Source organism: Anopheles merus, unplaced genomic scaffold (genome assembly GCF_017562075.2).
Source record: "Anopheles merus strain MAF unplaced genomic scaffold, AmerM5.1 LNR4000037, whole genome shotgun sequence".
Classification (NCBI taxonomy): Eukaryota; Metazoa; Arthropoda; class Insecta; order Diptera; family Culicidae; genus Anopheles; species Anopheles merus.
This window is the reverse complement of record NW_024427617.1, coordinates 31,517-44,360: the sequence shown is the minus strand read 5'-3', so window position 1 is coordinate 44,360 and position 12,844 is coordinate 31,517. Positions and strand designations below refer to the sequence as shown.

Below are 12,844 nucleotides of genomic sequence, written 5' to 3'. Positions count from 1 at the left end.
AATATTAGACGAATTTCCTGCAGTATTTTTGGACACAATAGGAAAAATAGAAGGTGTCAAAGCATCTTTGCATTTGAAAAATGGGTCAAACCCAATGTTTACGTTTTTTGTTATTGTTGTGTCTTGACAGCTAGGGCTACGTTCATCCAGCATATTGTGTGCGTATTTTCACTGGGTGAAGCGTTAGCGTTGCGTTTGAATTGTCGATGTATTAGTGTTAGGTCCGTTAGGCTAAGAACAAAATTGTCAACCATTGTCGTTGATTCGGAATATACTGACGCGTACGCCAAACGGTCACCTTTAAACCCTGAGCAATTTTCACTGCACTTTAATATAAAATATCAACGTAGGGCCGATCACGAACACCCAACGTTTCTTAAAGCGCGGCCTCTTCCATTTTCTATTCGAGATACAGTGGAAGAGGAATTAAAGAACATGGTGGATAAAGGCATACTAGTTAAGGTAGAGAGAAGCGAATGGGCGACCCCAATAGTACCAGTTAGGAAAACGGGTAACAAAGTAAGACTGTGCGGAGATTATAAACTAACAATTAACAAAGGGCTATTAATTGATGATTTCCCTCTGCCCACCATCGATGAACTTTTTGCAAACATGAGTGAAGGAAAAAAATCCTCAAAGCTCGATTTAGCCCAAGCATACTTACAAATGGAAATCAGGGAGAAAGATCAACACCTACTAACGCTGAATACGCACATGGGACTTTATCAACCCACTAGGCTTATGTATGGGGTAGCCTCTGCCCCAGCCATATTTCAAAGAGAAATAACTTCAATTCTACAAGGTATACCAGAAGTAACAGTATTCTTAGATGACGTTAAAATAACAGCCCCTAATGATACGGAACATTTACAAAGATTACGAGAAGTACTAAAACGGTTTAATGATCACAATATGCGAGTAAACTTAAAGAAATGCGAATTCTTAGAAGATAAGATTGAATACTGCGGCTACATGATAGACAAGAAAGGAATCCATAAATTACAAGGCAAAATAGATGCGATAGAAAATATGCCAAGACCAGAAAACAAAGAGCAAGTACGCGCACTGTTAGGTTTGGTAAATTATTATGGAAGATTCATGAAAAACCTTAGCACACACATGTACCCAATCAACAATTTACTTAAAGATGAGGTTGCTTTTGAATGGTCTCCAGACTGTGAGAAAGCTTTCGCATGGATGAAAGCAGAAATGCAATCGAAACAAGCGCTTACACATTACGATACAAAATTACCATTAATATTAGCCACGGATGCATCGCCTTACGGCGTGGGGGCAGTATTAAGTCACGTTTACGCAGATGGAAGCGAAAAACCAATACAATATGCGTCGCAAACCCTTACAAAGACTCAGCAAAGATATACACAGATCGACAAAGAAGCGTACGCCGTAGTTTTTGGCATAAAAAAATTTTCGAATATCTATACGGTCGAAAATTCATACTAGTAACAGATAACAAGCCATTGACACAGATTTGGTCCCCACAAAAAGGGCTTCCGACACTCTCAGCTATGCGCATGCAACACTACGCAGTATTTTTAGAATCATTTAACTTTGAAATCCGATATAGAAACTCAAAAGACCACGGAAATGCGGATGGCATATCTCACTTGCCGTTAAAGGGCGAACCCATATGCGAGGCAGACGAGATCGATGTCTTACAAATCAATCAGACTGAATCACTACCAGTACAGGCAAAAGAAGTTGCAAAATATACATTGAAAGACACTACAGTGCAAGAACTAGTAAGGGCATTGAGGACAGGCCGGACAGTAGAGGGTCGATTTAGATTCGGAATAGATCAAACCGAATTCAGCTTGCAAAACGATTGTTTAATGCGCGGAATTAGAGTTTACATCCCAATACTTTTGCGTAAAACAATATTAAAGGAGCTACACATGGGTCATTTCGGAATCTCACGAATGAAATCCTTAGCTAGGACATACTGTTGGTGGGACTCTATAGATCGTGACATAGAAGAAACAGCGCGTGACTGTATGCACTGTGCGAAAGTTAGAAAAAAAACCCACAAAAGGTGCAAGGATATAGCTGGGAACAACCAGTGGAACCGTTTCAACGCATACACATAGACTTTGCAGGGCCATTTTTGGGACTTAATTTCCTAATAATTATAGATGCAGGAACAAAGTGGCCGGAAGTAAAAATAATATCAGACACGACAACAGAAACCACGATAGAAAAATTAAGAGAATTCTTTGCTACATTTGGGTTACCAGCCATACTAGTGTCAGACAGAGGTACACAATTTACATCAGAAAGTTTTCAAACGTTCCTAAAGAAAAACGGAATTTTACACAGAATGGGTGCTCCATACCATCCGGCAACAAACGGTCAGGCAGAGAGGTTTGTTCAAACATTTAAACAGAAGTTGAAAGCGCTATCATGCTCTAGACCCGAGGTACACCTACATTCACAAAATATTTTATGGGCATATCGTAGGACGGCACATCCCAGTACCGGGAAAAGCCCTGCTATGGCCGTTTTTGGAAGGCAATTAAAATCAAAATTGGACCTAATGATTCCCGGATCCGAACAACATACATCAGATAAAGAGAGAGAAAGAACAGTTAGATCATTTGATGTGGGTGATAGGGTATCAGCCCGTGATTTTATGTCCAATAATGAGAAGTGGAGGTTTGGAAAAATATTAGAGAAAATAGGCACACTCCATTACAAAGTACAATTAGACGACGGAAGGGTATGGAAACGACATATAGATCAGTTGAGCCCCGGACCAGGAATGCAGTGGGAGGAGAATAATCTTAACTCACAGCAAAGAATACCTTTCGATATGTACCCTCCAATAACAGAAAACAATATACCCCAAAACATCAGCACAACGAACCAACGAACAAGAGACACACCCCTAAACGAGAATCCAACAGATAGCGCAGAATATTTACGTAGATCAACAAGAGTAAGGAAAGCGCCTCAAAGGCTAAATCTATAATTTCCTTAGGGGAGGAGAGTTGTTATATCCATTATTGTAGATTTAAAATTAGATTATAGATTAGATTAGATTAGACTAGATTATAGCATATTATAGCATGTAACTGTACGGAGAGAAATGAGAAATAAAACCCGGCACTTCTCGTTGAGCCTTGCAAGTGAATGGATGGTGTGATTATAACATGAATGATTTTTAACGCGGAGCCGCAGGCCCAGTGAACCGTTCGAAGATCTTTGTTTATCGTCGGAGGTCGGTTGGGCTCGTTTAGCAGGTCCTAAGCAATAGGGTTTTCCGAAATCTTCACCTTGTTTACCGCATAATGAACACAACACACAGAGGGGCGAGAGTGGTGGTCGAGTCGAGCGATAGTTATGTATGGTGCGGTGTGACCAGTCAAGGGCGGTAAATAGTCCAATGTCAACAATGATGACGCAAACTGGCTTGATTGATCATTTCATGATACTGTGTCATGATGATTCATCATTGTTACTGATGCGTCTACTATGACGCCAAATCTATCTGTTGGAACCTCGCACCAAAGGTATCCAACTACCTGTCATAAACGGGACATTTAAAACAAGCGTAGGCGTGAAACGATCAAGACACGAAGCGTAACCGAAGAAAGGGGTTTAAAAAGGCCGCAAAAGAGGAACGAGGCTCTTTTCTAAACCAACCGCGGAAAACCGACAAATTTTTTGGCGTGTAATAGTACAATAAATCATTTTTGGCAAGAAATTTAATCCGCCTTGGTTTTAGTTCCCAACATTCCAAAAAATTTGGTTCGATAAATCCAAACACATTTTGGTTCGATAAATCCAAAATAAATTGGATTTGGAAATTCGTCAAACGATTTCGTGTACGGCATTCCTCGTTCGTCGTGTAGTTTCGCGAGTGGAATAAATAAATCACGCGCGGTGTGTATCGAAGTGCCTGTGACCGAAAAGTGCAAGTGCAATGGAGCAGCAGCAATCGCGTGTTATGCCAAGGGCAGAGCCGGCTACCACAGGGACTGTCCAAGGGACAGAACGTGTCAACGTTTACACTAGCCCCCGCGGAGCATTGCGCGAGACTTTCTCCCCGTCGGAAGGTTCCACCGTGGAATATGTGTACGAGTGGGCAGCAAGTAAGGCGGAAAAATTGCAGCAGTACCAGCCAACCTCGTCAGAAGATGACGCCCGGAGGCGCGTTCCTCAAGAAGGAAGTGAGACCCCTCAACAATGAGCATCGAGTAAGACAGGTGAGGCAAGTGGTAACGGTCCGGCAAATCCAGCGTCCGAAAGTGCACGATGGGTAAGTGACGAGCGGCATAGACGGCGTATTGTGCTTGAACGCGAACTACTAAAGCTCGATATCGCGGAAGCGCAAACTGGCGAGACAGCCATCGCGCAGCCCTCGAACACTCTGGGACGAAAAGATAAAGAATTTCAAGAGTGGGTCCGCGACATGGAGAGTTCCATGCGCCAGCCCATTCACGACAAGGATGGCCCTTCGCGGGGTCAACATCCTGTGGTTCAACACCCTGACGCGAGGATCACACGCACACTAAATCCCCGCACGATGCAATATGGCCACGGCATGTACGCAACACAACAGGATGCAGGGTACGCGACACACATGCAGCATGCAGGATACGCGACGCATCCGCGAGACATTGCATTGTACGAGACACAACCGAATGCGACACAGTACGGGTACACTGCGCATCAAGCGTACGCGAACCGCCCGGAAAACTCATTGCACTTTGGGAATACGGAGCACTTGGGTCACACAACACTGCACAACACACGACCACAGATACACGGCACTTTCTTAAGCCAGAGCCAGATAGCAGCACGCCAACCTGTACCTCGAGATTTGCCACCCTTCTCTGGGAATGTGGATGATTGGGCGGTTTTTATCACCGCGTATGAACGCACTACCGCTGCTTGTGGCTATACGGATGATGAGAACGTAATCAGGCTGCAACACGCGTTAAAAGGGCCCGCGTTGGAGGCGGTTGGACACCTCTTATCCTTCCCGGACGGGTTGAACGAAGCGATCGAGACCCTCAAGTCTCGCTACGGAAGGCTCGACTTGATTGTTGAGTCCGTCATACGGAAAATAAGGTGTATAGCTGCTCCCAAGACGAACGATTTGCCCAGCTTGGTGGAGTTTGGGTTCGCTGTGAAACGTTTGCTCGGAGCAGTTAGGGCGTCGGGGCTGCATGCCTATATGTACGACGTAACGTTGTTGAAGGAACTTGTGAAGAAGCTGCCACCAGTCATCTGTATCGATTGGGCGAGGACCACAAGAAGGATGCGTGAGGTAACGTTGATGGAGTTTGGACGGTGGATTGGTGAGCTGGTGAGCGATTTGTGCCGTGTCATTGATATGACGCCCGTCCTGGGGGGACACGATACGGCACCTCGACATCCTGACCCGCTCCCAAAACGACAGCAGTTCCAACCCCAACCGTTCCAGAATCGTCGAAGTCCGCCCTCTCGACCAATCCAGATGGAATCGAACGGCACGGGGCGAGCACATCCGGCCTACTGCAACGTGACAGTCCTGCAAGAGATGAACGTTAGTGACCCGACGCCACAGACCGACATACCTGTGTCGATGCCAGCCTGCGTCGACTGCGGTGAGAGCTGCGGATCGCTGTCACAGTGCGAGAAGTTCCTGGGAACTACCGTAGCTGCAAGGAGAGCATTTGTGAACGAGCGAAGGATGTGCAGGAAATGCCTCGGTTACCACGCTGGCAAATGCCGTGCACCACCGTGTGGAGTAGATGGATGCGGCGTTCAACATCACGAGCTGTTGCACGCGGAGGACACATCATCCGGTATCAGCCGCCACCAGGATCAACAGACTGGGCCAACAGGTAACAACCCGGGGTCTTTTGCTAACGTTCTAACCCATGCAGGAACAAATGATGGGGCGATCCTCAAATACGTGCCGGTGTCTCTTCATGGACCACCTGGACGTGTAGATACGTACGCCTTTCTTGATGATGGGTCTACATCGATACTCATGGATGAAGGACTGAGGGACGAGCTTGGTCTATCTGGCACACCTCATCCGCTGAGTCTAAAATGGACGGGAGGAGTGACCAGAGAAGAGGATGATTCGGAGAGGCTGCAAATATGTCTGAGCGGCTACGACGAGTCACCGACGGATGAATTGACACACGTGCACACCGTGAAACAACTCGCGCTACCAGCACAGTCAGTCGACGTGGTTCAACTGGCCGCCAAGTACCCCCACCTGAGGGGACTACCTGTGAGGCCATATTCGCGGGCTATGCCTCGCATACTCATCGGAGCAGATAACTGCCATTTGGGACAACCGTTGAAGACTGTGGGAAAACACGGTGAACCGGTCGCTTGGAACACCAGCTTGGGTTGGGTCATTTACGGTCCTTGCGTTGGTGGAGACGATCAACATGCCACCTTCATGAAGACATCCTCCTGCAGTAGGCAACGGACCACCACGCCGAAAGCTGGACAACAGTGGGACACCGAGCGACAAAGCACTCGACCGAAGATCGATCTTTCCGTCGACCCGGGAACGCCTTGCAAGGCTGCGGTGCCGCAGCGGTATGTATATCTAAAAAGAAATAACGTTTTTAATCCCGTTGTAGACGACCGAGCTGACGGAAAGGTAAAGGTACACTTAGCTGAAGAACGCGGCGGAAGAGTGGGCAACAATGCTTCGACCGATCGTCGGTTCTATCCGGTGACAAAATGGTCCGATCCTTCCGTGATACACGAGAAACCGCAAGACGAGGCGGCCGTGGAGCGATTTAGAAAACCAGTATATAAGTGTAGCTTCTATCCGTTGGGGGGACCACCGCATAGCAACTGCGAGGAAACTGCCAAACACTCTGCTAGGAAGGGCCGTAAAACGATCCACCGTCTCGGCAATCGTGTGCACATATGTCCGGTGCACAAGTTACAGGCTTGTAATAACTTACGCAATGATTTAGGCACAGGGAAGTAATTGTTCGGAAAACAGCACGGGATCACGGCATACCACGAGGTAGTTTGCAATAAGGAGACAGAATGTAAACAAATGCACGCGTTTTATGACAGGTCACACAAGGAAGTGAAGCCACAGCTAAAATGGCGCAAGGTGATTAAAGGCAAATCAGATAAGCTGTGGTACACTTGGGGGGATAATGTTGGAACCTCGCACCAAACTACCTGTCAGAAACGGGACATTTAAAACAAGCGTAGGCGTGAAACGATCAAGACACGAAGCGTAACCGAAGAAAGGGGTTTAAAAAGGCCGCAAAACAGGAACGAGTCTCTTTTCTAAACCAACCGCGGAAAACCGACAAATTTTTTGGCGCGTAATAGTACAATAAATCGTTTTTGGCAAGAAATTTAATCCGCCTTGATTTTAGTTCCCAACACTATCGGAGCCACGTATATTTTAGGACAAATTTCGAGAAACAATGACCTTACCAATGAAATTCTTTGAATCATTTGTACATTTCTCTTTTCACTCTGTGCAAAAGTAAAATCTTTCTTTGTAATGTGAAATTATAATGGTCAATCGCATTTCAATGACAGCAAATCGTAGCAGGCTACTTGTGGATTTGCTCCTGGTGACGATATTTTTTTCATAATTCCATCGTAGTTCACATTGATTTTAATGCAACAGAGCGATTCACTTCATTCTTCAGCTGATTGTCGAATAAAGCAGTTGAGTTTTTGGTAGTGTGACGGTGATGAAAATTTCCTAAAACTTGAACAATACTGTACACTGTTTTGTAAGATAGCCTGACAGGAACAGGGCACATATTTTCTGTGATCGAAGCTTGTGGAAGCCGGTTTGAGCATAATCACAAGTAAGTAGGACTACCTCGCGTCTACCTTTACCGTTTTATACTTAGAAAAGTTATAAATCTTACCAAAGATTTCACTGATTTTCGAACGCATTGTACTAAGATTCGCAAAGCATATTTGTGTCATTTTCTTTGCACTATCAAGCATATTCGATTATTTTAATCGAAGCGTCTTGATCTAAAGCTGAACAATGTTTCCGGGATTCGTTTACTTAAGAGCAATTAATCTAGTTAAGAAAGGCGATTTAGAGTTGTAATTTGAGAGAGACTGTGGACCGATTGTAAAATCAACCGCCTTTTAAAATTATCTTTATGCTTATATAGTGAAATCTAAGCCTCTAAGGTTAACCTCCTAAAGACTTACAGCTTAGAGAGGCGTTTATCTTAGCGGACTCAAATCATCGTAGGTATTGCTCCTGAGACAAACCTGCCATGGGTAAAATTCCCTGTACTGAAATTTGGCTTTCGACTAACACCAAACAAAATATTTCTGAAAATTGCCTTGGAAACAGTACACTTACAGAAAGAACAAAAGCAAGGGCAGCTGAGGTCAAGCTTTAATCAATTCAAGCTTTATTTATAACAAAGATGGTGTGAAATTTGTGACACATTTGGCAACCAGATGTTTGTCAAATGTGAGCTTTCATTTGGTTTTCCGGGTTTGGTTTTTTACACGGGTTTCTTAAATTATACCTAGCGTGCCTGTGTTTTATCAACTATCCGTGCATTGTGAATGCGGCAAACGTTTTCCTGTTTATGCCTAGGTTTTGCGGAAGTTTTATTGTTTATATGTGGCACGTTTTCCTTATTTATGTTCTGGGGTAAAACACAAGAACGTTTACGCTTCTGGTGTTTAACGTTTCTTTCCTGGCTGCTGGATATGCGCTTACGCTTCTGGTGGTTAACGTCTTTTTACCTGGCTTTTGACAATGCTAAGTTAGATGTGACCTACTGTTAGCAGTAAATCTGCTACACAGTATTCAATAGTGAACGCTTTTTAGTTGAACGCTGTGTAGTTGGCTGAAAGTTCATTAAAGAAGCATGCGTTTGTATAGAAAATCCGATATTTGAAAAAATCATAAAAAAAACTTATTAGCCGCGTTTCGACGAAACGATTTCTGCTTGCAAACTCCTGTTAAAATCACCGTTTCCCATGCAATGGAAAATCAAACAGAGCTGGGCAAATCTTATTCATGCAATTTTTGTCGATGGCAAGAATCTTTACTTGTAATCTTTTAATAGGTGCAAAGAAAACTGTGTATTTTGTTATTTAAACTTTTTTTTGGATGCCTGCACTTGAGAGAACATTCTTTTAAAAGTTTTTAGTGATTTTCGTATTGTAAAAACATGTGTTGATGTGTTACCAGAATCGTGTCATGGAAACGCAAAACTATTCGCGTTTCTTTTTTTGACTGTGGAAGGGGAAAGATTCGCCATTAAACGATCTTTCCGTGAAGAGTTATCTATTGCCTGTTGAAAAAAAAATCATTTTGGCAAAAAACTTGCCAACTAAAAAGCACATAGGGTAACTGTACCAGTATTGGGCAGGTTAATTCAGCAGCAGCTCGTACACTTACAGTTTTTATTATTTTTCATGAAAGTGACATTATTTGGAACGATAAACTATCGTATTATGTTCTGCTATTTTTTATTTTCCAATTTAAATGTATTTTTTAGAGATATTCGTGAAAATGCAAACACTGTTTTTGTTATTATTTCGGCAGGCTGTGCTCCTATTTTCGGCAACGCGAATATGGGTCAGAAAACGTTTTAATTAATGCCAATAGGTAGACAAAAATGTTAAAAACAGTTTTACACTTTCACTTTCCTAAGATTGGTGTTGAAAATTGCTTAAATTATTAATTTTATGTTGCCCATTTTGGGCATTTTGCCGCCAATTTTACAGTCACTTTGATGTAGGCTACAAACAAAGTAGGAATTCGAGAAATGAGACTGCCTGACTGACGGCTATAGAGTACGGTTCCGACTGTCTCACAAATTATTGTTTTTCTCTCAAGTCATTGGATTATGCATAGTGAAATTGGTGATATTTGATACAAGAAATGTGGTTTTATGTGTCGACATGCGCATTGTAGTGTTCTTCTTGTCAACTTTTTAATGATTATTCAGCAAAATCAAAAGTATGTTATTGTTTCATGTTTCGGCAGGAGCCCACAGCATTGATCTGTCAAAAATCAACATTCCCTGTTTACCTATACCTACAGTCAGTCCAAAAGTATTCGTCTAGCTGAATATTTTGCAGAAAAAGGCGAATTATGGCCGCAATAGGCATGGGGTGGTAAAAGTAATCATGGGGTTTGAGAAAGGGACCATCAATACACACGTTTTGCTAAAAAATAAGCATTTAAATAGTACTATATCAACCAAAATACATAAAAAACTAAAAAAAAAGTCGTTTGATGGGCGCGCAAAAAGTATTCATCCATCAGACTTTTGGCGTAATATGCGTAAGAAAACAAAGGTTGTGGAATCAAAAAATGTCCTGATGTTGTTTCTTATTGCATTTATGACTATTGGTGACTACTTGCACAACGCAAGAACTCATTTGAACCTTTAAAAAGGCGTATTTTGATCCACTCATCCTACAAGACTTGTTCCAATTATTCTCTGGTGCAAATATTGCATTTCCGGACTACGTGGCCAAGTTCCATTGAAAAAATGGCAAATGACATCACATTGAGAGTCTATTAAATCATTTTCATCAGTTTGTTTTCAGCTGGTTTGGCGTTTCGAGCAAATGACAATGCTCTGTATGTTTTCCAGCTCGACTGTCTTAATACATGTGATACATTTTAAGTAAATTTCTCAGAACTGGGACTCAAAGTACTTAAAAACTGCATGAATATGTTTCCCCATCTCGTCTCCAATCATTTTGAATCATTTTTCTAGCTCACCTTACCTCACTGTGAAATATGAAATATTACTCTTTGGTGGATTCTGATATTCTGTAACAAATATCAAACAAAATCCATAAACTGTGCATTTAGCTATTACGTCGTTAAAAATGTCTTCTCGTTTTGATTTATGTAAAAAATATGGAGTATTGGCACTTGTAATTGGTGCCTACTTTGATCTCCAGGGTGGCCACTCAACCGGGAAAACCGGAAAAACCGGGAATTAGCCGGGAATTTTATTTTTCCGGGGAAAAAACCGGAAAACCGGGAAATTATCACAAACTTTTGTCATCACTGTTTACCATCGTACTAATCTTACTAATCGATGAGGAACGTTTATGCGTTTATTTTTTCCAGTGTCCTCTTCGATCGTTTGTCTGGCTGCCCGGTTGGAAATCATGGAGGAGCGGATTGGGTCATTGGAGCGGGAGGTGAAATTAAGTAACCTAAAGCTATCCCGAATAGAAGAAAAGTTGAAAGAGCAGACACGGCAATTGTCGATGTTGATCGACCAAAAAGTGTTGAACGAGCCACAAAAACAGGAGCAGGTGCCGCAGCCGATAGAGGAAACAGAAAAGGATAAGGATGACGAGCAAATCCCGGTTCTGCCAGTAAGAACCGTAACAGACCTTTATATATTGAACCGTAGATGTGCCATAAATGAAGCGTTTTTACAGCAAATGGTAAGAGTAAACGTGGGTAATGACCATTAACCGGAGGAGTTAACCGATTTGTATCTTTCAGGCGGAAAAATTACAACAGATTGTGTTCGCATCGGAAAAGAGAAACCGGAACGCCAGACGAGTGATGGAGACGCTCGTCACGTACGACGTTCTATGCCAATTTAATTGGACTGGAAGAAATGCCAAAAATTACCGTACGTATTTAAGCACATTGTCGTCTCTCTCTCTCTCTCTCTCTCTCTCTCTCTCTCTTTCGCTCGCAAAATCCAAATCTAATCTAAATATTCTTTCTTTTCGCTCTCTTTTCTCTTCAGTAGCCACAACCAAGAACAGGTTTGCAAACCTGCATGGCATTATCGCTCTGCTAGTCAAAGCCCTCAGTTTTGGGCTTAATGCAGAGCAGACGGAGCAGGAGCGATCATCCATTACCAACAGTGTTCGCAATGCCGTGAACAAATCATCGCAAAACAAGAAGCGATTCTGCCAGACACGAAATGAATGAAAGCTCCTGTAGGGAGGTGGACGTCGTACGTGACGAGCGTCTCCATCACTCGGCTCACGTTCCGGGCTCTCGTTTGCGATGCGACCACCTCCTGTTGTAATTCTTGGCGCTGCCTCATGCTCATGATGTTCCTGCTCGTCTTCCTGATCCTCATCTGTTTCCTCTATCGCGTTGTGCTCTTCGCTGCTCAGCTGCGGCACATGCTCCTGAACCTCATCTTCATTCGCCGAATGCCGTTCCGCATCGGGTTGTCGAGCAGCTACTGTTTGTTCGATTAACATCGACAATAGCCGTGTCTGCTCGTCCTATTTTTGCTCCATTCTGGATAGCCGCGGGTGAGACAATCTGCTCGCCCGATAGCCCTATTGCAACCTTGCACCTCGGTACACACTTAGCACGCGGTATGGTGAGCGTGACCGAACCCTCGACCCCTCAGCTTCAATCAGCGATAGCCTAACTAACTAGGCGATTTCAGGGTTCCGGGGCTGTTCAGACAAGATGATCAAGAAGCAAAGAAGATGATAAAATTTGTAAAATAAAATATGATCTAGGGGTAACGCGGTTCCTTTCTAGCGATTGCTTGAGTATTTTTGATTAACTTACAAGTTATTTACGGAAGAGAAAGAGATAGAGAGAGAGAAAGATAGAGAGAGAGATAGAGAGATAGAGAGAGAGAGAGAGAGAGAGAGAGAGAGAGAGAGAGGGTGGGGGGATAGAGAAAGAGCGCAGTGCTATACCAAAGCCTCATCAGCTGAACGCATTCTATTCCGCAACCCCATGTGCATCAAAGCTGTGTACAACTGTATCGTTCGTTCGGTTCTGGAATATTCGTGCGTAGTCTGGAGCCCAACTACCGCTTCTTCAATTGCTCGACTTGAGGCGATTCAACGTAAGCTCACGAGATATGCCCTACGCCTACTTCCC

At 43.4% G+C, this 12,844-nt stretch overlaps 1 protein-coding gene across 1 annotated transcript; it reads left to right on the top strand.

The window, feature by feature from the left end:
* The first annotated feature begins 7,539 nt into the window (after positions 1-7,539).
* LOC121601195 lies at positions 7,540-12,496 on the top strand. Its single transcript, XM_041929999.1, has 4 exons — positions 7,540-7,823; positions 11,093-11,418; positions 11,480-11,612; positions 11,733-12,496. Coding segments are annotated over exons 1-4 (648 nt in total). The 5' UTR covers positions 7,540-7,822; the 3' UTR covers positions 11,921-12,496.
* The last annotated feature ends 348 nt before the right edge of the window (positions 12,497-12,844 follow it).